Source organism: Piliocolobus tephrosceles, chromosome 7 (genome assembly GCF_002776525.5).
Source record: "Piliocolobus tephrosceles isolate RC106 chromosome 7, ASM277652v3, whole genome shotgun sequence".
Taxonomy (NCBI): domain Eukaryota; kingdom Metazoa; phylum Chordata; class Mammalia; order Primates; family Cercopithecidae; genus Piliocolobus; species Piliocolobus tephrosceles.
Genome location: NC_045440.1, coordinates 52312175 through 52338792, shown reverse-complemented (window position 1 = coordinate 52338792; position 26618 = coordinate 52312175). Strand labels below are relative to the sequence as shown.

General features: G+C 35.5%; 1 protein-coding gene across 1 annotated transcript in view; it reads left to right on the top strand.

Moving 5' to 3' along the window:
* The window catches only part of PXDNL (peroxidasin like), a 523848-nt gene that overhangs the window by 236083 nt on the left and 261147 nt on the right, over nucleotides 1-26618 (top strand). The window contains exon 3 of the mRNA XM_023184241.2: nucleotides 5210-5281. Coding sequence (XP_023040009.2) covers nucleotides 5210-5281 — 72 coding nt within the window. The remainder of the gene's footprint in view (nucleotides 1-5209; nucleotides 5282-26618) is intronic.

Here is a 26618-nt window from a genome sequence, read left to right as displayed (position 1 = left end):
GTGGCACATGCCTCTAATCCCAGCTACTCAGGAGGCTAAGGCAGGAGAATTGCTTGAACCTGGGAGATGGAGGTTGCAGTGAGCTAAGATCACACCATTGCACTCTAGTATGGGCAACAAGAGTGAAACTCCATCTCAAAAAAAAAAAAAAAAAAAAAAAGAAAAAAGAAAAAAAGAAAAGAAAAAAAGAATGAAGTACTATTTACAGTAAACATACACCACACGCACGCGCACACACACACACACACACAAATACTTAGAGATATATCTAACAAAGGAAGTGAAAGACCTCTACAAAGAAAATGAATCAAAAAAACTGCTAGAAGAAATCATAGATGACACAAACAAATAGAAAAATATTCCATGCTCGTGGATTGGAAGAATCAATATCCATTAAAATGGACATTCTGCTCAAAGTGATCTATAGAGTCAATACTATTCCTAGCGAACTACCAGTGTAGTTTTTCACAGAATTGGAAAAACTGTTGTAAAATTTATATGGAACCCCAAATAGCCCCAATAACCAAAGCAATCTTAAAAAAAGTACAAAGTCAGAGGCATCACATTACCCAACTTCAAACTGTATTAGAAGGCTACAGTAACCAAGAAAGCAGTGTACTGGTACAAAAACAGACACATAGACCACTGGAATAGAATACAGAGCCCTGAAATAAGGCCACACACTACAATCATTTGATCTTTGATGAAGTTGACATAAATAAGCAATGGGGGAAACAATCCCTATTTAATAAATGGTGCTAGAATAGCTGGCTAGCCATATGTAGAAGAATGAAACTTGACCCCTACCCTCCACTGTGTACAAACATTAACTCAAGATGGATTAAATATTTAAATCTAAGACCTCAAACTCTTAAGAATTCTAGAAGAAAACCTACAAAATACCATCTGGGCATGGGCATTGGGAGAACATTTTTGACTAAGCCCTCAAAAGTAAATGCAAAGAAAACAAAAATCGACAAGTGGGCCCTAATAAAAATAAAGAGCTTCTGCACAGCAAAAGAAACTAAAAACACAGTAAACAGACAACCTACAGAATGGGAGGAAATATCTGCAAACTCTGCATCTGATGAAGGTCTACTATCTAGAATCTTTAAGAAACTTAAACAATTGAACAAGCAAAAAACAAATAACCTCAACAAAAATAGGCAAAAGACATGAAAAGAGACATCTGAAAAGAAGGCATACATGTAGCCCACAAACGTACGATAAAATGCTCATCATCACGAGTCATCAGATAAAAGCAAATCAAAACCACAATAAGATACTACCTCTATAATAATAGCCAGAATGGCTATTATTAAAAAGTAAATAAAGCAACAGCTGTGGGTGAGGCTGTGGAGAAACAGGAATGCTTTTGTAGTGTTGATAGGAAAGTAAATTAGTTCAGCTGCTGTGGAAAGCAGGTTGGAGATTGCTCAAAGAATTTAAAACAAAACTACCATTTGACCCATCAATCCTATTACTGGGTATATATCCAAAATAAAACAAATCATTCTACCAAAAAGTCACATATTCTCATATGTTAATCACAGCACTGTACATCATAGTAAAATCAATGAATCAACATAGGTGTCCATCAGTGGTGGACTGGATAAGTGTGGTACATATACACCATGAAATATTACGCAGCCATAAGAATGAAATCATGTTCCTTGCAACAACATGGATGCATCTGGAAGTCATTATCCTGAGTGAATTAATACAGGAACCAAAAAAAAAAAAAAAAAAAAAAAAAAACACCAAATACTATATGTTTTCACTTATAAGTGAGAGCTAAACATCGGATACTCATGGACATAATGAAGGCAACAATAGACACTGGGGACTACTAGAGTAGACAGGAAGGGAGGGTGGCAAGGGCTGGAAAACTATTTGGTACTATTCGCAGTCCCAGGTGATGGGATTATCCATACCCGAAACCTCAGAATCATGCAATATACCCAGGTAACATATCTGCAAATGTGCTCCCTGAATCTAAAATAAACGTTGGAAAAAATAATAAATTTGTGTTCTTTAAATCAGACTGACTTATTTTCCTTTCCTTTCTCCTTTTCCTCTTTTTTTCTTATGGTTTTGAATTACAAATGATTTATACATTGTTTATAAACATATAAATATTTTTCTGTGGCTGTGACAGATTATCAAGGGTAGCTATAATTGACTTTTGCCATGAATCTCTTGCTTGGTGACTATGCAGATCACTCCAGCATAATGGTTTATGTTCATTGAAAGTTTCGTACTATGTTTACTTTGGTATGCCCAGAAATGAAGTTCACAACCCTTTCGTGTTAAGAGTGGCAGAACCATATTTCTGGAGTATCCAAATGAAAATAAGCATAACCATAACAAGCAGAAACAGACCAACATTATTGCCACTTACAAAAAGTATATTATTTGTATTTCTATGTAGAGATAATGATTCACTTGTGGAGTTAATCTTGGCATTACCCCAGCAGAAATTTTATGTGAGATGGGAGAAAGTTCTATTTTTCTTTATAAATTTTATTATTTTTATTTTTTATTTTACACTTTGATGAATTGCTGACTATGCAAACAGCCTTAATCTTTTCTAGCAGTCACTTATTGGTTTTTAATAAAATATTTCCAACCACACACTATGCATTTCTATAACAGTAAATATGCAAGTGTATGTGGGCATACTCTGGGTAAGGCTTTGTGTTTCAGCAAAAACAGATACAGCTAATAAACTGAACCATTGGTCTATTGCTGGTTCCTCTTTTACCCCAAAAGTTTGATCATCAGCATATTCAGATCTCCTGTTTTCATAAATTGCTTTATTTTCTCAATAAAACCTGTAACATTTTTACTTTTTCTTCTTGGGAGTTTTGTTTGCTTCTTTTTTGTTTTGTTTTGTTTTGTTCCTTTGGCATCATGGGCATCATGAGGATATAGTATACAGCCACAAATTTGCCTAAGCTTGTGCTGATTTTTGATCAAAGAAAGTTAGGTATTGTTTTATGCCCTGAATTTTAGCAGACCCACTCATAAATTTTGAATGCATTTTCTTGATGAATAACAAAACAAAATAACATAAATGACAGTTTCTATAACCACTCTACCAAAACATTACTTGGTTAGGACTCCAACCATTAAAATTATAATAAAGATATTTTGATGGAAACCATAATGCTTTGAATAAAAGTTGACAAGAAATATGTACTTGTGATTGGAAAATACATTCAACTGTGAACCATTTTGATGAATTGGTTTCTTGTCAGCAATAAAAACATTTTCAAGAAAACAAGTCAAATTGTTTGATCTCATACTTTAAGTTATGCACATCGTAACTTCAGTATAATTTTTTGAAATCTTGTGTTTTATTTTTGTTAAAATTTAAATAACTATAAAAGAATATGCAGAAACATAGGCTTCAAGCACATTTAATATATTGAAGAAAGACTAATTATGGTATGTAATATCTTTTCCATTTCTTAATTGTGGCTTTGAAAGATAATTAACACTAATGCCCAAAGACATCTTTTGTATGAAATGAATCAATTTCTCTCTCCTAGGCACTATCGATGGAAGATTTAAGAAAATAGTCACTCAAATTGTTTTCTGTGATCTGTGATTAATATGAGGTTGAGACTATATACATGTGTCACATACCACACATATGCATCATAGCAGATGTGCAAATTACATACACACATGCACATATGTATGTATACATACATGTATAGTTTATTCTACATGCATTGGTGCATGTTGTATTTAATAGACTAAGGGAGACAGAATAGTCATTTCTTCAAGTAAATATATTTGCATGGTGGTGGTTTGGAGACCTAACAGAAGTGCATTAATTGATTTTGAACAATAGAATGAGAGAGTACCTAAACAGCAAATTCTCCCAGGACAAGATTTGTGTCTGGTATTAATTACACATTAACTAGTTATATTGCTTTCAGCCTGTTTAAAAATTCCTTGAACACACGGTGGACTATAAAGTTGAATGGCTCATTGACTGAAGCTTAGAATTATCCATGAAAATTGGCGTTACCTCTGTATGGCATCAGCTCCAATGCATGCTGCAGATTGGTTGTTCTGCCTCCCAATGGCCAGGACACTAGGCAGTCACAAATGGTGAGAAATGGCTCTGGTGCCATAGGTGAGGTGTCGGCCACTTCAGATGCTGTTTGGGGAATTTAACAGTGAGACCTACAGTGAATCAGTTAGGAAGAGATGAGCTTGGGGATCTCTAGGCTGCCTGTGAAACTGTGCATCGTAACTCAAATAATCATCTGCTCCAATGGCCAAAACAATTCTGTTTTCCTAATCATTCATACATAAACCCCACAAAACAAATATTTTATAATATACTAAAAGTGAATCCTCCAGCATTGGACTTTCGCAGTAGATTTTTAGAAGCTTTGAGGGTTTTAGACATTATAGAATATTCAGGAACATGTGTGCCAATCTAATTAGCAGACTTTCCCTCTATATTTAGACATGCCATAATAATTTAAATTTGAAAGAAACTTTAAGTGTTTTTAACCAGAAAAAAAAATTTATAATTTTCATTTGCCAGAGTGCTTTTTCTGAAGTTTTTGAAGTTGCTGAAAGTTGATTTTCTATAACTTGCTTTACTGTTCAAATTCGATTTATTTCTGCCACCTGTTATTTTTCTCCCTGGATTTCTTAGAAATCATTTTTGGACCATTAGATACTACTATAATAAGAGCCTCACTTCCTATGGTGTAATTGACTCTTGGTTTGACAGTTTAACAAATACACAATGAAAGTCCACTGTGTGCCAATAGCTGTGATATTTATTTTTCCAAGGAGGATACTTAAGCCTGAGTGTTCAATACTCTCCATCTGTTTGTTTAGGAATATGTTCCTTTGTTACCGTGACTATGTTGATAATTTTCCTTTTAGATGACGTGCTTCAGGAAAAAAGAATTTTATCTCTGGGTTGCAGTGTTGTTTTAGGAATGTTTTAGGGTAATTTAATAAATACAAATTATTTTTGAAAAGTCTTTGTGACAAATTAATGTTTTATATCACTTTTTTGAATCGGGAATTAAAGTATAAATTTCCAAATTTAGTGAACCATGTCAGTAAATATTTTTCTGTTGTGCAAAGAACTGTACTTAGCAGAAGTATTTTGATGTTTGCAGAATCTGTTTCTCATTTGGGAATTATTTGTTTGTTTTTGTTTTTTCAGTCTGCTGAACAACAACCACATCAGAAAGATTTCCAGAAATGCTTTTGAAGGACTTGAAAATTTGCAGTATCTGTAAGTTAAAAGAGAAAATAACAATGGCTTATGGTGTTGATTGACTATTTTTGCCTTTTTGTGTGCATGTTTACTTTAAATTAAAATAATTCTTTACCTTCATGAAAAGCACTTTCAACCTTTATATAAAACTCACATATGAACATATCTTAAGTGCAATAAATTATTACTTTCAATAGGTTGTGCATCTGAAAACATTTGAATATGCACAATTCTCCTGCCACAAGTTCTAAATTGGATAAAAATAAAAACAAAACAGTTTTCCAATATTTTGCATTCAAATTTAATTACTCAGTAATTGTAAAAAATTCCATACACCCAAAAAAGGGTTTCTTTTTTTGTTGTTGGCTAAAGCAGCTTTATGCCAACAACTTATCCATCCAAGACCTTCCAAAGCCAGTGAACACATTACAGTTAGGAACTTTAATAAACCTGAGTAAGAACCAAATTTTGCAAAGATTAGCTCACAAATATGATCACTGACAATTTTCATGGTTTTTGTGTATTATTGGTAAATGGGAATAAAGATATTTTAAACAACTGCCTGTTTGACTCAGAAACATTGGTGTATGATAATTTCAATGGTGTGAGATCATGATTGGATATGATTAGGTTGGAGGTGGAAGAAACAAACTACAAGGGCTTTTATCTCAGCTAGAGTGAGTGCTACAACTTTCTTTTTAAAACAATGTTAAGGAGATAATGAATATTTTTATACAAATATGTTCATTTGTAGATGAAGCACACTGCTAAAAAATTGTTCTCTTAAAGAGAAGAACACCATTCCAGTCTTTAGCTCTGACCGAATTTATACAACTGTGGTATCTTTCGAAACTATTGAAATTCCTATTAAACCCCAGGTCAGGAGCCTCAAAGTCTCCTGTGTTCAGTTGAGACACCTCAGCCTAACATAGAGGTCTCCCACAGCTCTGGTAATTACTGAGTCCTGAAGTTTCAGTTTCCTCTTAGGTCAGTCAATTCCATCTGCTCGCCTAACCTTTCATAACAAATCTAACATACCATCTTAGTCAATTTTCTGCTGATGTAACAGAATACCACAGACTAGGTAATTAATTTTTTTAAAAAAAGTTTATTTGGCTCATCGTTTCGGAGGCTGGGAAGTCCAAGATCAAGGGGTTGCATCCTAACATGATGGAAGGACAAATGAGCATACAGACAGGGAGAAAAAGGGGGCTGAAATCCCTCAATCACTAATCCACTTCCATGATACTGGCATTATTGCATTCATGAGGGAAGAGCCCTCATGACCTAGTCACTTTTTAATAGTCCCTCCTCTTAATACCATCACAGTGACAATTAAATTTCAATATGAGTTTTAGAGGAAACAAACATTTAAACTGTAGCATTCTGCTTCTTTGCCTCACAAAACTCATGTCCTTCTTATATACAAAAATACATTTATTCCATCTCGGTGGCTTCAAAAGTCTTCACTTATTTTAGCACAAACTCAAAAGTCCAAAGTCCAGAATCTCACCTGAATCGGATATGGGTGAGACTCAAGATGCCATTCGTCCTGAGGCAAATTCCTCTCCAGCTGTAAGCCTGTGAAATAAATAAAAAAAAGATATCTACTTCCAAAATATGACAATGGTGCCTGCATACGATAGACACTCCCATGACAAAAGGGAGAGATAGACAAAAAGAAAGAAGCAAGAGGCTCTAAGTTGGTCCAAAATCTAATAGGGAAAACAATGTTAAACCTCAGACTTCCACAATAATCATTTACTCGATTTGCCACCTTCTGGACACTGGGGAATTTGGGTCTCTAAAGCCTCAGGTGGCCACGACCCCATGTCTTTGCTGGTCTCAGCCCATGCTTCAGTTCTCTTGAGTTGGAATCTCACGCCTACGACCTTCCCAGGCCAGAGTTTCCACTGGTGACCCTATAGCTCTGGGGTCTCAGTGGCAGCCCCAATCCCATGGATCCACTAGGCTTTGCCCTAGTGAGCCCTCTCTGTGGAGGCTCCACCTGTGGCAGGATTCTGCTTGGGCTCTGAGGTTATTTGATACATCCTTTGAAATCTAGATGAAGGGAGCCATACTCCCACAGCTCTTGTATTCTGTGAGCCTGGATACTTATACCATGTGGACACTGTCAAGGCTTACTGCATGCACACTGCAGGAACCAACTTAGGCTATAGGTGGGGTTGGCTGAGGCATACACTGTGGTGGAACACAGGAAGCAGAGACCCAATGTGGCTCTGAGCAGCAATTCCATGGAAGGTACCTTGAGCCTGTTCCCTGAAACTATTCTATTTTTCTAGAGCTCAGGGCCTGTGATGGGACAGGCAGACTTGAAGGTCTCTGAAATGCCTTTGAGTTCTTTCTCCTGTTCACTTGATGAATAGCACCTGAATCACTATCTGTGGTAACCTCTTTAGCAAATGGTCACTTAGGCACACCTGTAGTATTCTCTCTTTTACATGCTTCTTTACTCTTTACATGTGCAGCCTGCAAATTTTCCAAATCTTTCTGTTTTTTACCTTTTAATTACAAATTCCATCTTTAAGTTTTTTCCTCTAGCATCTCAATGTATGTAGTTAGAATTAGCTATGCAGCAACCTGAATGCTCTACTGCTTAGATATTTCTTACATCAGACATCTTAGTTAATGACCCTTAAGTTCTTTATTCTGTAAAGTCCTAGGACACAAACACAATTCAGCCAAGTTCTTTGCAACTGTATAGCAGGGTGACCTTTAATCCAGCTTCCAATACCTTGTTCTTCATTTCTGTCTGAGACCTCATGAGAATGGCCTTTACTGTCCATGTTCCTATCAACATTCTGGCCATGACCACTTAATATCTAAGACATTCCATACCTTTTCTACAGATTCCTCTTATAAGCCCTTAACAGAATCACCCTTAATATTCTGTTCATGGTAATCTAGGGTTTTTCTAGCCTGCTCCTGCAGACTCTTTTAGCCTTTACCCATTACCCAGTTCCAAAGCTACTTCTGCACTTTCTGGTATCTGTTTGAACAACAGATCCACCTCTCAATACCACTTCTCTGTCTTTGTTTTCTGCTACTATGAAAGAATACTACAGACTCGGTAATTTATAAAGAAAAGTTTATTTGGCTCATGGTTCTGGAGGCTGGGAGCTCCAAGACTAAGGGGTTGCATCTGGAGAGGGCCTTCTTGCTGTGTCATAACATAGTGGAAGAACAAACAAACACACAAGACAGAGAGAAAAAGGGCCAAACTTCGGTGATAACCAACTCACTCCTGTGATAATGGCATTAACCCATTCATGAAGGAAGAGTCCTCATGACCTAATCACCTCTTCAAGGTCCTGCCTCTTATCATAGTTACATTGGAAATTAAATTTCAATGAATTTTGGAGGGAACATTAAAACCATAGCACATGACCAGTGGGTGCATACCATTCTTTATTCCCATGTTTTATACAGTACTAAGTTTCCCTCAAACATTGGTGGTGTGCAAAGCCTGCTGCTCATTAGTGAAGGAGCTTGACCTTCTCCCTATGTTTCATCTCAACCCTGCTCTGTAGTTCTCTACTCAGTGACATGTCAAGAGTAACTCTCTTATAGTAAAACAAACAAATTAATAAACAAAACAAAACAAGAACCTTTATGGCTTTCCAAAAACCAATTTAGAAGGAATCTCATCACTTGCGCTAATATTCAATGAGGAAATATAGTAAAATCACAGTTATTAGCAGGAAATTAATTTTGAATAAGACAAATGTTCAATGTTGCAGAGGCTTGGATCAGTTACGTACACAAGTGTATTCTCTGCGCTGAGTGAGAACAAAAAGTCACTTCACATAACTTCTAATCAATGCTCTGGCCAACTAAAAACCCTAGTTATTAAGTGAAGAAAAAGTCTGGGCTTCTGTAAGATATGTTATTTAAAAGGCAGGATAAAAATGTGTGATGCAGTACATGGTGAACACATTCATGTGCCCACTACAGTAAATTTTACCATGTTTTCAATAACATTGCCAAGTAACTAGGGAATTTTGTAGAGAAAGAGTGTTGTGAGTTAGAAGACCCACTCAATGCATACAATACCTACAAGGTTTTATACCTTTTCTTTGCTCTTTATACTTGATCCACTGCTCTTTTATTTCTTCAAATATGGGTAAGCACTGCCTTTCTACTCTCTGACCCTGGGAATGTCATGCTTTTTGTTTGTTCCTTGACTATTTTCCCTTTCTTGTCCCAGCTTTAATGTTATGACCTCTAGGAATCACCTTAAGTCAACCAATACTTCTCTTTTTCTCCCTAACACGGTGCCCTGTGTATTTCATTTATTGCATATACCACAAAAGTTTATTTTTTCTCATCTATTTGTTAAATTATTTATTTTATTATTTCCCCACTGGATTCTGTGAGGTCGGGTGGCCATGCTCTCCTTATTTATCACACGTGTCAGCATCCAGAATTAGTATCTAGAACACAGGAACTACTCATTAAATATTTGTTGAATAAATGTATGAACATAAGGTACTCAATAAATGCTTGATATTTGCTTAATTAATACTCCTAGTTATGTTGAGGTAATTATTCTTAAGAGAGGAATGATAACACTATTAAATGCCTCTGTTGTTTCAACAACATGTGCATTTATCAATTATTTATAGTGTGCACTTTCCCAAAGATTACAAGTATTTGTATTACAAAAAGTTGTTATAGTGCTTGTATATTCAGGAGGTTAATTTTCATTGGCTATTTGTACCACAGAACTGCAGTTTTACCCTGTCAAACACAAAGGATAGCATAGCTTTTCCCCCTAAGACACAAGCATTTGTAAACTCATCTGAAATTCTAGTGTGTTTTGAACCAAAATGTATCTCTGATCCCCTTGGGTAAAAATAAATTGAAATGTCTTAAGACAAGTTGTGCTTTCAAATGAAAAAAAAATACAATTGTTTGAGAATATTTTTGGGTACAGTGATTCGTTTAATGTTAGCTGAATTTTAGAGCTAAGACATATTGAAGATCTAAGAGCAAAATGCTCCTTTTCTTTGGTTTAGCAGACAGTTAAACTTTAGCTCCTTTTCTTTGGTTTAGCAGCCCTTTAGAATAGCATTTCCAATGTTCATTATTTTTAACCGTTTGACTTAATCTAATGATAAACTCCAAAATAAAATGTTTTTATTCAGAAACATCTTGACATCCAAATGATAATGATCTTGTTACTTACGGGCATTGATAATGATATCAAATCACTGTAATGCAAAATGTGATAATAGTCATGTTACTTAAGGGCACTGATAATTTCAAAAGTTTCCAATTACCCATAGGGCAAAAAACTGATGCATCTCTGTGCATGTCTGCAATAAACTAGGCATCAATTGCTAGCATTTAAAGAGGAAATTTATTCCATATTCAAATCTGTGGTTCTGTTTCTGGCCATGGTTCTTGTTCTCTAAGTTTAGTATTTTATCTGAATTATAGCTTCTTCTTCCTACTAGCCCAGCTCTGAGCAGCTTTGTCCTTATGAACTCCTGTTACTAAATGCTGCTCCTTCTGCACAAACTCACTTACTTAGATTATTGGCTGAATGCGTCACTTGCAATGGTATCCTCAGCATTGGCCTTTTCCATTTCTCTCCAGTTTCTTTGAATTTACTGGGAGTCTGCCCCATTCCTATTGTATCTTATAGATAAAAAGATTTTTTTTGAAATAGTAGGCAAGTAAGTGCCACCGAAGAATGTGACCTTTAATAGTGTAAGCTGGAAGGACACAACTCTCACCAGTTCTGAAATCTCTTACTCCCTGGGTTTTACTGACAATCTTAACAAAATGAGTGCAATTTCCTTGTAGTTTCTTGTCCAGTCTCTCAACTTTTGCTGTGAAATAAACCACTGCAGAATTTAGTGGCTTAAAACAATCAAACATTTTTATCTCTCATGATTGTTTCATGGACTAATGAGACAGTTATTTTTGTCTATGTTGGCTCAGACCTTCTGGTCTAGAATGACTTTATTCACATAGCTGGCAATTTCTCAGTATCAGCTGGGATACTTTTCTTTTCCATGTGGATTCCCTTTCTCTAGCCAGCTAGATTGTGCTTGTTTACACAATTACCTTATCCCTAGCATCATCAGGGATGAGTGCTTTCCATGCCTTGCTTGTGTCATGTTTGCTAGTGTCCCATTTGGCCATTCAAGCCACATGACCGAGATGTGATTCAGCACTGGAGAAACAGGCTCCATATTTTAGTAGATGAAGCAGCTTAATCACCTTGCAAAGGGGTATGAATCAGGGATGGGAGGAATTTTTTGCAGTTTCTGCACTCTGCCACATTCATATAGGTCTGGAGCTTTCAGGGGTTGAGATACGGGTTTCAATCACAAGCACATCCTGGGTTAGTGTCCAGGATGGATTATGCAGTAGGAGCTCAAGGAGAAAAGGGGCCATGTCTATTTGGGGAGCCACAAGGGGTGGGGGGCAGGTTGGACTTGATGGAAGGAGCAAGAGGATTGTGAGAAAATTCAGCAAACAGTCTGGTATGTTTGTCTTATGGCAAGTATCTTTTAATGAATGGATGGGAGGGCCTGAATGGAGCATGATGAGAAATAAGGCTAGTAAGTTTGACAAGGACCAAATAATGGCGGAGGAGGGTTTGTGCGCCAAGTTTTCTGTCTCCGTGTGGTTAGCTCTTTCTTACTTCTACTCAATCTAAACCAGTCTCCATTCCTACCACTCTACTAAAGGTTTTTTGATGAAGGCCACTCATGTTGTTAAACATATTGAACCATTCTGTGTTTAACTATGTTTCATGAGGCTTCATGGTCTCCTGCACTGACTGCTCACCCTCTGATCTCCTTGGTGTTAGTGACATTGCATGTTCCTGGTGTGCCATTTTCTGACTCGCCTGCTCGGACTCCTTCACCCTGAGTTCTTGCCCATGTGCTTTTCTCTTTTCCCACTTTACACCTCCCTGTGGTGGAACATATCTGCTTCCATGGTATCAGTCATCATGTAGATGCTCCTGGCTCCCAAATCTTTATTTCTAGCCTCGATTAGTTTTATGTTTCGCAATCCATACACATGCAATTTCTAACTCAATATTTCCACTGATATGTCCCACAGGAGCTTCAAATTCAACGTGACTTAAATTTAACTCATTATCTTTCTCCCTTCAAATCCACTCTTTACTTTCCCCTTCAAATGTGCTTCTTATTTTGGGAAATGATGACAGACTCATACAGTCATCCAAACTAAATATCTGCACATCATATTGGCCTTCTCCCACTTTCTCTCCTGCTGTGTCCAGTTAGTTGTTAAGTCCTATAGGGTCTAGGTTAACATTGCTCTATTCCCCTCCTATCTACCCCCATTGTGCTGCCTTATCTTCCATCCTCCATATCCATCACCCTTGCCTGTACAAAACTTTATTTCTTTGCCCAAATCTTTCCCTTTCTAAATCTCTGAAGGGCAACTTGTCATCTTTTCTTAAAAAAAAAAAAAAAAAAAAAAGACTTGATTAGCCCGTTCTTCTTAGAGTTCTTCAGTGGCTCCCGTTGTTTTTGGGATGAAGTAAAATCTCATTAACAGAACATATAAAATTCAACTTTATTTATATCTTCAGCCTTCATGACAATCAACTCCTCAAACTTGGAGCTCTAAAGTTCCTGGTATGTGGCATTTGATATCCTTCTGAATTGCCAGCTTCACATACTCTCTTGGCAACTGTATTATGCTGGGATATTGTGTCTTCCTGAAAATACCTCCTGCCCCATGACTCTGATGATCACATAACAGATCACTTATTTTTTACCTACTATGTTATTAGAGATGTACATTGTCAGTAATCTATGCAACAAACTTGTATGGTTTTATATATGGGATAGATGAACACAGTAATTAATTTTACCAAAGACACAAATATGAAAATACCAGGGCCTTCTGAAGAAAAAATGTGGGAACAGAAGCAGAGCAGGCAGTCTGGGGTGGGAGTGAAGAGCAGTGACACCTCTCCTACCCTGCCTGGGAAAGTATTCCCCGCCTTACGGAGTAGGGTGGTCTGGTCCACTCAGCAGGTTTACCCACTTAGAGAAATAGCTGCATCAAATGGTCATAACTCAATGAGAACAAGCATTAGCATCATCTAGCTCTTTCATCAAGCATCCTGATTGTCATTTGAATCTCATATAGATTTGCCATCAAGGAAAGAATATGCTGACTATCTGAGAAAAAATAGCCCAATCTTCAAGGAAGTAACGTTTCTTATTAATTAATTGATTTATTGACTAGTTTTTTTGGTGACTTTGGATAGGGAAAATTAGTTTCCAAAAGAATAAAATATATTCAGATGCTCTGACTAAATTCATTTTGTAGGCAACTTCTGGAAGGTCCTTTTTGGGCCACTCATTCAGCCTTCCTATAAATCTATCTTTTCGCTCTGTACTTGCAACTATTTTCTCTTTGTGAAAATTAGGTAGCATTACTTTATAATCTTGACATATAATTACTTTGTCAGCATATTTTGATTAAGAAATTTTAGTTTTCATCCATGTGTTCATCCATTTGTCCATCCATCCAACAATCTATTTAATATCCATCTATCCATCTATTTATGTATTCATCCGCCCAACAATAATGTAACAAACACCTACCATGCCAAGTACTATACTAGGCTCTAGTTATGTCGTGGTGAGCAAAACGATTTGGCTCTGTCCTCATAAAGTCTATGAACTGATATAGTAGAGGAACATTATTCATTTGTTTTCTATCTTAATATTTCAGTATTAAATTACCATGTCCTATGCATTTGGAGTTATGAATGTCCAGAATGAGATTCAGGAAGTTGGAGCAGGGAAGAGGAGACATTACAACTAATACCACAGAAACACAAAAGATAATGAGACTGCTATGAACCACTATACACCCCAAAATTTGATAACATAGAAGAAAGACATTTCTAGAAACCTGCAACCTTTCAAGATTGATGAGGAGGCTTTTGCTTCCTTTCTCCATATGTGATGCTGGGTCCCCCTTTGCCTTCTGCCACGATGGTCAGCTTCCTGTCGCCCTCACCAGAAGCCAAGCAGATGCCGGCACCGTGTTCTTCATACAACCTGCTGAACTGGGAGCCAAAATAAAACTCTTTTCTGTATAAATTACCCAGCCTCAGATATTCCTTTAGAGCGATGCGAGTAGACTAACACAATCACCTAAAAAATATTTTGGCACCTTGTTCTTAGTATTTTTCAATTCACTCACAAAATTTACTTTGGTTCCCTGTGGGAAAAATATTTAAATAATTGAATATTGTATATTGTGACAACCATATTTTTCAGATTTTAATGATAGATGGTATTTCTTTCCCCAGACTAAGCACTACATTTATAAAATTCCTTCAATGTAACTATCCTATTCTGTAATTGATTATATGTAGATTAGCCATCATTTACCAGGATTTTTTTTTGAGAGTGAAAGCGGGCACTGCTAACAATTATGCTAGTATAGAGTATATAAACCAAGGCTGTCCCAAGCAAATCAAGCATGTGATCATCCTAGTTACATAAGACTAATTTCAAATGACTGCTTTAATATAGGATAACTGTAGTGTCTTACTTTTGAGGAATTTAAAGCATATAATTTTGTCACAATTGATGAAGTCATTTAAAAAAACATCATTTTACATTCTATCTGCTCAAATCATAAAATCAAGAGTAAAAGGGAGTAACAAGTGATAAATGTCAGTGTTGCTAAGCATCAGATAAGGTAATGTAGGATTTCTTATAAAGTATCATAACATTGTCCTTCAAAAGAACTCTATGACCCTGAATATAGACAAGTGTTTTTGTGTGCAATACTTTCTAAATAAAATTTACATGTCAGAGCCTTTCAAAGTTGTTACTATTGCTGAAAAGATCTTTTCCTAGTCATGAGAATAACATACATTTACTCTATATCTTAATAGGCTCAGGATACCATAACAAAATACCATAGACTAGATGGCTCAACCAACAGACACTGATTTTCTCCCAGTTCTGGAGTCTGGAAGCCTGATATCAGAGTGCTAGCATAGTCAAGTTCTAGTGAGTGCTTTCTTCCTTGCAGACAGCCACCTTCTTTCCTCAGTACCCGTGCTATGTAATAATCCTGTAGGATTAGGATCCCACCCACGACCTCATTAACTCTATTTTATAAAAGTCCTATCTCCAAATATAGTCACATTTGGGGTTAGAGTTTCAACATACGAATTTTGGGGGGATACAATTCAGTCCATAGCTCCATAGGAAACTTAAAAGTATACTTTTTATATGTATAAATAAATTTTTAAAAATATATCATTTTGTAAACTGCTTTAAAAAATCCTAATATATTCTCATGTGTTCCATGTAATTAAATTTTTCTATGACAGCTAAAAAAAGATTAATGAGGGAGAAATAGAAAACCTGAACAGGCATATGAGTAAGGAGATTGCATCAGTAATGAAACATATCCCATCAAAAAAAAAAAAAAAAAAAAAAAAAAAAAAAAAACCGAGGACCTCATGGCTTCACTGCTGAATTCTACCAAACATTTCAAGAACTAATGCCAATCCTTCTCAAAATCTTTGAAAAGAGTTAATATTAAGGAAGACTTCCAAACTGCTTTCATGAGCCCAGCATTGCTCTGAAATCAAAGCCGGGCAAGGATGCTACAAGAAAAGAACGTTGCAAGCCAGTATCCCTGATGAACATGGGTATTTCAATTTAACTCAAACTCTTTGATGCCTAATTTTATGCTTTCATGAATTTCTCACGAAGGTAACTTATTTCATTTATTTTTCTGGTGCATATGCTTTATTTCTTTATTTTATTTTTTTAAATTAATTAATTAATTAATTAATTTTGAGAAAGAGTCTCACTCTGTCACCCAGGCTGGAGTGCAGTGGTACAATCTCAGCTCACTGCAACCTCTGCCTCCCAGGTTCAAGCAATTCTTGTGCCTTAGCCTCTCAAGTAGCTGGGATTACACACACACACCGCTATGCCCAGCTAATTTTTTGTATTTTTACTAGAGATGGGGTTTTGCCATGTTTTCCACGCTGGTCTTGAACTCATGAGCTCAGGCAGTCTGCCCACCTCGGCCTCCCAAGCATATGCTTTTATGAAGCTGTTTGGTAATACAAGGTCAACCTTACAGATGATTGGGGTCAGTCATATTGTTACCCTAGCCAGAATGATCCAAGGCTACAAGATTTCTTTTCCTCCAGACGTTTTTCTCACTCCTTCCTCTTTCCTTGATTTTTCTTTGATTTCAGGCTACTCAAGTCCAGTTCTCCCAACCAGCCACCTTTCTGCCTGTTAGCTACTCACTAGGGTAAGGTCCATAGTGAGACAATCCTTTTCAGGTTTGCGAAAAGAGAGGGAGAAATAGACTCAGTAGATTTTTGCATTGTATATTTGCTAATTATGCAAAAAAAGGCTTTGAAGTTTTCCTTCTATTATGCATCTATTTCGTGAACAGCCAGCAGCTCACATCCTTTATATACCTTTTCTAGATTTCCCCAACCAGAGGTACTTCTCACGTGTAAGACATTATTTCCTTTCCTCTCCCTCTGATTTCAATATCTGAGTTTTCATATAGCTGTTGTATCCTTCTATTCTAGTGATAAGCTACTTGATATCAAGGAATTTATTAACTACTTTTGTCTTCCAGGCAATAGTATGCAGTCCCTAGTACTTACACATGTTAAATAAATGATTATTAATATCAACTGTATTTTTGATCTGTAGAATGGATGACGTTGGTGGAACATGATATTCAAAAGTCTAATTAACAGATGTGTGGAACAAATTAGTTTTGTATGATAAAATGAATTAAATTAACCTTAGTAGTTCCAGAGAACAGAATTTGGACTTAGATACAGCAACAGGGAAAATGATTTCAGTTAACTTATTCATTCATTTCAACATCCATTCATTCAACAGAAGGTTTTAAATAAAATGTTTTATTCTGAGATAATTATAAATTCACATGCAACTGTAAGAAATAATACACAGAGAGATAACATCTACTCTTTATCCAGTTTCTACCGATGATAAATACAGCAAAAAATATAGTGCAATGTGTGACCAGAACACTGGCATTGATACAGTCAATATAAAGAGCAAATCCACCACCCAAGGTCCCTCATGTTGCTCTTTTATAGCCACATCCACTTCCCTCTGTCCATCCCCTCTTCAAATCCTGGCAACTACCAGTCAGTTCTCCATTTCCACAGTTTTATTTAAAGAATGTTATTTAAATGGAAACATAAAATATATAGCCTTTTGTGATTGCCTTTTATTTTCACGCAGCATCATTCTCTGGAGAGTCATCCTGGTTTTTGCCTAATACTGATAGTTTATTACTTTTTATTGCTGCGTAATATTCCATGGTATCAATATACCAGTCTGTTTAACCATTCACCTATTGAAAGACATCTGAGTTATTTCCAGTTTCTGGCTATTCAGAATTAAAATCTTTAAGGTGGTGATTAACATTGCTTCACACATAAATAAAAATTTACACAACTATTTTTGGGTGAATTTAATTTTTTTATTCTTTAGAATAAACATCCTGGAGTGTGATTGCTGGGTCACATGGTAATTGGATGTTTGGTTTTAAAGACACTGATAAATTGTTTTCCAGAAGAGCTGTACCATTTTATATTCTCACTAGTATGTGATCCAGTTTCTCTGCACCCCTGCCAACATTTTACATTATCACTATTTATAATTTTAGCCATTCAGATATGTGTATAGGAATATCTCATTGCAGTTTTAGTTTATACTTATCTAATGGCTAATGATGTGGAACATCTGTCATGAGCATTTACCGTCTGTTTATCTTCTGTTCGTGTCTGCTCATGTCTTTTGCTTACCTTCTAATGAGATTGTGGGGTTTTGTACTGTTAAGTTTTGAGAGTTTATATATTCTAGAGATTAGTCCTTTATCAGATATGTACTTTTCAAATATTTTCTTCCAGTCTGTAACTTGCTTTTAATCTTCTTTACAGGGTCTTTTGAAGAGCAGGTATTTTCATTTTGGTGAAGTTCAATTTATCAAAGTTTTTGTCTATGGATTATACCTTTCGTGTCAAGTCTCACAGTTCTTTTCCTGCCTATCCATCCAGAAGATTTTCTCCTGGCTGTTTTTCCTGAAAGATTTATAGTTTCCCTATCTACATTTAATTCTGCAACCCACTTAGAGTTAGTTTTTGTGTAAGGTGTGAGGCTTAGATCAAGGCTTGTGTTTTTGCCATGAATGTTCAGTTGCTTCAGCACCTCCTGTTAAAATGCTTTCTTTCTTCCCCTGAATTGCTTCTGCACCTTTGACAAAAATAAGTTGGCTATATTTTGAGGGTCTATTTCTAGGCTCTCTATTTTACTACATTTACCTATATGTTTACCCCTTTGCCAAGTAATCTTGATTAGCTAAATAATACATCTTGAAGACAGGTAGACAGTTTCCTTCCATTTTATTTTATTTTTCCAAAAGTTTTAGTTAGTCTAGATTCTTTGCCTTCCCTTAAAACATAAAATAATTTTATCTACATGTACAAAAGTCTTGCTTGAATTTTCGTAGCTTGTTTTAAATTTGTATGGCAGTTTGGGGCTAAATGACATATTTACTCTATGAAACTTTTAATTCATAAACAAGGTATGTCTCTATTTATTTAGATCTTTTTTTTTTTTAAATCAGTGTTTTAAAGTTTGAAAATAAACATCCTCTAAAGCCTTTGGTAGGTTTATACCTAGGTATTTTGTTTTTGAGTGACTGTAAAGAGTATTGCTTTTTAGTATAATTTCGATGTTCACATTTTCATTGCCGAAATGAAATATTAGCATTACTACTAGAAATCTAGTGTTACTACTAGAAACTAGTAATGCAATTGATTTCCATATTCCCTTGTATACTGTGACCTTGCTGATCTCACTTTTTAAATTCTAAGATAATTTTGGGATTTTTTACATACATAAGCATATTATTTGTAAACAGGAATATATTTTCTTTCTTTCTTTCTGATTTGTATATTATTTTTCTTGACCTTTTTTCGTTGCCTAGGTCTTCCAACGGAGTGGTAAGAGCAGACATTCTTGCCTTGCTCCTGATCTTAGAGGGAAGGATTCAGTCTTAAACCATTATGGATAAGATTAGCTGTAGGTTTTTGTCAAGCTCTTTACCAGGTTAAGGAAATTTCCCTATATTTCTATTTTCCTGGAGCTTCGATCATGAACGGACATAGAATTTAGTCAGAGGTTTTATCCTTTTTTTTTTTTTTGAGAAGGCGTCTCACTCTGTCACCCAGGCTGGAGTGCAATGGCACGATCTTGGCTCTCTGTGATCTCTGACACCTAGTTTCAAGCGATTCCCCTGCCTCGGCCTCCTGAGTAGCTGGGATTACAGGCACGTGCCACCACACCTGGATAATTTTTGTATTTTTAGTAGACAAAAGGTTTCATCATGTTGGTCAGGCTGGTTTCGAACTCCTGACCTTGTGATCTGCACGCCTCGGCCTCCCAAAGTGCTGGCATTATAGGTGTGAGCCACCACGCCTGGCCAAAGGTTATTCTCTTTATTGATTGCTGTGACTAGATGACTTTTCTTTTTCAGCCTGATTTTATATATATATATATATGTAATATGTAATATATAATATATTTCTAGTTTGTAGTGATTTTTTCATATTGGTACTTGTGTTTTCTCTCTTTTGTTCTTTGTCAGTCTTGCCAGAGGTTTTTCAATTGTGTTAATCTTTTCAAATTAATGAATAAAATCCACTCTCTCTATATACATACATACATAAATGCATATATAAATACATATATACATAAATTCATATATACATATATGTATAAATGCATATATATAAATACATATATACACATATAAATATGTAGAGAGTAGATTTTATTCATTGATTTTTGAATATTGAACTACTTTTGTATTTCTGAAATACAACTCCCTAGATTATAGAGTATAATTCTTAAATATATTGATCAAATATATTTGCTAATATTTTCTTGACAATTTATGTATCCACATTCATGAGGGTTATTGGCATGTTGTTTCCTTTTTTCTTACTATCTCTCAGGTTTTGGTATCACGTTAATACTAACTTTATAAAGTGAATTGAGAAGTATTCCTTCTCTGCTACTTTTCTGGAAAAGATTGTGTAGATTTGGTGTTAAATTTGTCATTAAATGTCTGATAAAATTCCTCAATGACACTACGTGCGCCTGGAGATTTCTTTTTAAAGAATGTTTAAGTTCTGAATTCAATTTTTTAAATAGTTAAAGCACTATTCACATTATCTCTTTCACATTGGCTAAACTAATAGTTTGTGCTTTTTGAGGAAGTTGTCCATTTCTTCTAATTTGTCAAATATATATGTGTAGAGTTGTTTGTTGTGTTCTGTTAGTACCCTTTTGATGTCTGCAGGATTTGTAGTGATTTTCTCATATTGGTATTTGTGTTTTCTCTCTTTTGTTTTTTGTCAGTCTTGCTAGAGGTTTTTCAATTTTACTAATCTTTTAAAATAATCGGCTTTTTTAAAATTTTTTTTATTTTTATTATACTTTAAGTTCTAGGGTACATGTGCATAACGTGCAGGTTTGTTACATATGTATACATGTGCCATGTTGGTGTGCTGCACCCATCAACTCGTCAGCACCCATCAATTCATCATTTATATCAGGTATACCTCCCCAATGCAATCCCTCCCCCCTCCCCCCTCCCCATGATAGGCCCCATTGTGTGATGTTCCCCTTCCCGAGTCCAAGTGAGCTCATTGTTCAGTTCCCACCTATGAGTGAGAACATGCGGTGTTTGGTTTTCTCTTCTTGTGATAGTTTGCTAAGAATGATGGTTTCCAGCTGCATCCATGTCCCTACAAAGGACGCAAACTCATGCTTTTTTATGGCTGCATAGTATTCCATGGTGTATATGTGCCACATTTTCTTAATCCAGTCTGTCACTGATGGACATTTGGGTTGATTCCAAGTCTTTGCTATTGTGAATAGTGCCGCAATAAACATACGTGTGCATGTGTCTTTGTAGTAGCATAATTTATAATCCTTTGGGTATATACCCAGTAGTGGGATGGCTGGGTCATATGGTACATCTAGTTCTAGATCCTTGAGGAATTGCCATACTGTTTTCCATAATGGTTGAACTAGTTTACAATCCCACCAACAGTGTAAAAGTGTTCCTATTTCTCCACATCCTCTCCAACACCTGTTGTTTCCTGATTTTTTAATGATTGCCATTCTAACTGGTGTGAGATGGTATCTCATTGTGGTTTTGATTTGCATTTCTCTGATGGCCAGTGATGATGAGCATTTTTTCATGTGTCTGTTGGCTGTATGAATGTCTTCTTTTGAGAAATGTCTGTTCATATCCTTTCCCCACTTTTGGATGGGGTTGTTTGTTTTTTTCTTGTATATTTGTTTGAGTTCTTTGTAGATTCTGGAAATTAGCCCTTTGTCAGATGAGTAGATTGCAAAAATTTTCTCCCATTCTGTAGGTTACCTGTTCACTCTGATGGTATTTTCTTTTGCTGTGCAGAAGCTCTTTAGTTTAATTAGATCCCTTTTAAGTTCTCTGATTTTCTGTTATCTGTTTTTGAATTTCATTAAATTTTGCTTATTTTTATTATTTTCTTCTTGCTTTGAATTTATTTTGCTCTTGTATTCTAGGTTTCTGAAGTGGTTGTTTTGATTATTAATTTGAACCTTTTGCTCTTTTATAATGTAAGCATTTCATATGATAGATTTTCCTTCCTATACTACCTTAGCTATGCCCCATTAATTTTTGATGTTGTATTTTCATTTTCATTCAGTTCGATGTACTTTTCTAAAGCTCTTTTCAGATTTTCTGACTCGTAGATTATTTGTAAGTATGTTGTTTAGTTTCCAAGTGTTTAGATATTCTCCTGTTATCTTTTTTGCTATTGTTTTTTTGTGTGTGTTCAGAAAATATACTCTGTATGATTTCAATATTTTAAATTGTTGAGGATTGTTTTATAGCTCAGGACATAATCTATCTTGATATATATTCTGTGGGAACTCAAAAAGGATTTGAATTCAGTTTTTGTTTTTGGAGGAGTGTTCTGTAAATGTGAGTTAGACTGTATTGTTTTATGTTATTGAGTTCTTCTATTTCCTGGTGATTTTCGTCTAGGTCTTCCATCCATTGTTGAGAAAAGGGTATTAAAATCTCTCACTATATGCATTTATCTCTTTCTCTTATCAGTTCTAGTTTTTGCTTTACATGTTTTCTAGCTCTGTTTCTTGTTACACACATTTAATATTTCTATGTCTTCTTGGTGGACTGACCTTTCTAAAATAATTATAAAATATTCTTCCCTATCTTTAGTCATTGCCTTTATTTGGAAGCCTACTTTATCTGATGTTAATAGAACCATTCCTGTTTTCCTTTGATTGAGGTTTGCATGACCTAACTTTTTTCATACTTTCACTTTCATATCCTTTTACTTGATCTCGTTTTCTGATAGACAGCATAGAGCTGGTCATATTTTAAAAATCTGTTTTGCCAATCTTTGTCTTTTTCTTTTTGAGAGGGAGTCACTCTGTGGCCCAGGCTGGAGTACAGTGGTCTGATCTCTGCTCACTGCAACCTCCGCCTTCCAGGTTCCAGGTTCCACCAATTCTCCTGCCTCAGCCTCCTGAATAGCTGGGATTACAGGCATGCACCACCACACCTGGCTAATTTTTGTATTTTTAGTAGAGATGGGGTTTCAGTGTGTTGGCCAAGCTGTTTAGGGTTTAAGTTCCACATTTTCATTTTTCTTTTCTGTCTATTTTTTATTTTCTCCCTTTTCTGTGTTTTCTCTTTTTTCTACATTCCTGTTGGTTATTTGTACATGTTTTAGAATTGTACTTTGATTTATCTGTTAGTTCTTATGTCTTCGTGCAGCTTTTGTAGTGGATGCTCAGGTATTAAATACATATACATGATTTATCACAGCCTCCTCAAATATCATTCTATTTATTTAAGTACAAAATTTTTCCTTTTCTTAAGTCCCTTTATCCTCCCTGATTTATACTATAATTGTCTCAACTATTTTCTCTACATACAGTGAGAATTACTTCAGAAAATGCTATTATTTTTGATTCAATTATCAACCATAATTTAGGATGCCAAAGAGAAAAGGTAAAATGTATTTATCCATAATTTTTACTCTTTCTATTATTCTTTCTTCTCAATGCTTCATATTTCCTTCTTTTATTATTTTCTTTCCCCTTAGAGAATTTCATTTAACCATTCCTTCAAAATAGCTCTGATGTTGACAAATGCTCTTAATTTCCCCTTATCTGGGAATGTTTTGGTTTACCCTTTATTCATGAAGAGTATTTTAGCTACATATAGGATTCTGGGTTGACAAATCTTTCCTTTCGGCACTTCAGAAATGTGCCAATTCCTTTTGCCTCTGTGGTTTCTGATGAGAAATCTGCTGTCATTCCTATGATTCTTCCAGCTCTCTTTCCTCTCTCACTGCTTTCAAGATTTTCTTTTTCTTTAGTTTTCTGATATTTGAATATGAAGTATCTTGATTTAGATTTCTTTGAGTTTGTACTGTTTAGGGCTCACTCAGCTCCTTGAATCTGTAGATTTATCTCTTTTGCCATAATTGGAAGTTTTCAGTCATTATTTCTTTAAAGACATTTTCGTTTCATCCTTTTTTTCTCTTCTCTTCCTAGGACTGTGTTGAAAAAAATGCCAGATCTTTTGTTAAAGTCCCACAAGTCCCTGAGACTCGGTTTATATTTTAATGTCTATGTTGTCTCTGTTGTTCAGATTGAGTAATAACTACTGCTCTTCATCAAGTTCACTTCTTTTTCTGTTGTCCTCTCCATCCTGCCACTGACTCATCCATTGGTTTTTTTTTTTTTTTTTTTTTTTTTTTTTAATATTTCAGTAGATAAGTATTTTTCTGTTCTAAAGTTTCTGTTTGGATCTTTTTATATTTCCTATTTATTTTTTAAGGCTGGTTTTAAAAAATGTATTTCCATCTTGTTTGTGACTGCTTCCTGAAGCATTTTTATGATGTTCTTTTAAAATCTCTATTATAGAATCCTAACGTCTCTGTTATCTTGCTGATGTCATCTGTATTACTTTGCTAGGGCTGCCATAAGAAAGTCCCACAGGCTGGATGGCTTACAATAGAAATGTAATTTTGGTCTCTTCTAAAGGCCCTTTCCTTGGCTGACAGAATGACTGTCTTCTCTCTTTGTCTTTACATAGTCTTTACCCTGTGTCTGTGTCCTAATCTTATTTTCTTCGAGATACTAAGGATGCTAATTTTATAAAAATTAGGGCCCATCTGTATGACCTTGTTTTACCTTAATTTCTTCTTTAAAGGTCTTATCTTCAAATACAGTCACATTCTGAGGTACTGGGGGTAAAGACTTTGACATTATTTTTTGGGGGGAGAGGAGACCCTGGATCTTACTTGAATTTTCTGTTTTAGCTGACTTCCTCCTGCATTGCTGTCAAAGGAAAGAAAGCTTCCTCATTATTGTCAGGTGCATTGATTCCCACATGGTGGTGGGATTCCTTGTTACTTCTGGTCAGAGTTGGTAGGGCGGGCTCTCCACTGATACTTTCTTTGCCAAGCGGGATATAAATGTTTTATTATTGCTCCCCATATGAACTGCACGTACACCATGTAGTGGGGGTGGCATCATCACTGCTTCATATTGGTTAAAATACTGACTATCCACTGGTTTCCCTCTGACACCATTCCAGTGGGGAGCAGGAAGGATAGCTCTTTATTGCTGATTTGGGGTGGAGGTTGAGGCTTTCTATGTGGTCTGTACTGATACCAGAGTGGATTTCATTATTATCACCATTTTGGAATGAAAATTCCAGCTCCTTACTTTACCTTCTCTGACAACACGGCTATGGGGTGTTGGGTGCCACAACATAGCCTCACAAGGGTGAGGATCTAGGATCCCTAGTTGACTTTAATGGCATGAGTGGGAGTGCAACCATAGTTTCTTCTGTAGTGTTTGGCTAGAATAGAGTTATTATTTTATGAACGTTTTCTGTCTTGCTAGACTTATCTCTTCCTTTATTTTTGGACTTTTTGTCATCTGTACTCATTGATATTTTCTAGGCTTTTGCTTGTTCAGCTCTAAGTTTGAAATAAATGAGCAAAAAGAAAACTAGAAAATTACCATTGTGTCATATCTTGGGCCCTGAAGTTCCTGGGAAATTTGCTTTCTACCTTTCAGGGGCTTCTTATGTTTGTCTTATGTGTAATGTCCAAGATTTCTAGTTGCACTTAGTGGGATAAATATGAGAAAGGCACTTTTGAGCATTTTTACTTTATGTGCGTGTGTGTTTTTAAACAAAGAGAACTAGGTAATAATTACAGCTCTCTAATATGTGATAAAATTTTATTCTTTAAAATGTGGTAAGACGTATATTACATAAAATGTGCCATTTTAATCATTTTAGTATCATTAAGTACTGCTTAATACTTAATGCTTAGTATCATTAAGTACATTCACCATATTGTGCAACCATCACCACTATCCATTTCTAGATTTTTTTTCATCAGCCCAAACAAAAACTATACTTATTAAATAACCCTCTATTCCTCCCACTCTCAGCCCCTCATAGCACCCATTCTACTTTCAGTCTCTATGAATTTTTTTATTCTAAATACTTCATGAATAATTCAGTATTTTCACCTTTGTTTCAGTTTCTTTCATTCAGAGTAATGCTCTTAAGATTCATTCATGTTGCAACATGTATCAGAATTTCATTTCTTTTTAAGGCCAAATAATATTCCATTGTACAGATATACCATATTTTGCTTAAGTGTGGCATGTCTGTTCAATGTTATTTCTATATTTTGGCTATTATGAATTATGTTGCTATGAACATTGCTTTGCATGTATCTGTTTGAGTAGCTGCTTTCAGTTCTTCTGGTGTATAACAGAAGTAGAATTCCAAAACTTATTTTCATGCAACCATTTACTCATTGATTACTTTTATTAATTTACATACAAGTGCTGCTTAACTTATTATGGGGTTATGTCCTGATAAACCCATTATAAATTTAAAATGTTGTAAGTGGAACGTGCATTTTTGATCTACGCTGTTTTCAATTTATGATGGGTTTATCTGGATGAAATCCCATTGTAAGTCAAAAGCATACTGACTGCGTATGGCTATTGCACTGTCATAAAGGGAAACTATTGTAAGTAAGGGATAATCTGTGTTCATTCACTTACTCAACACATTTCTTGCTCATCATTTGTTTGTCAAACACCTTACTGATAGTAATTTTTAATATCTTACATTTGTACAGTATCTTACAAAATATTTC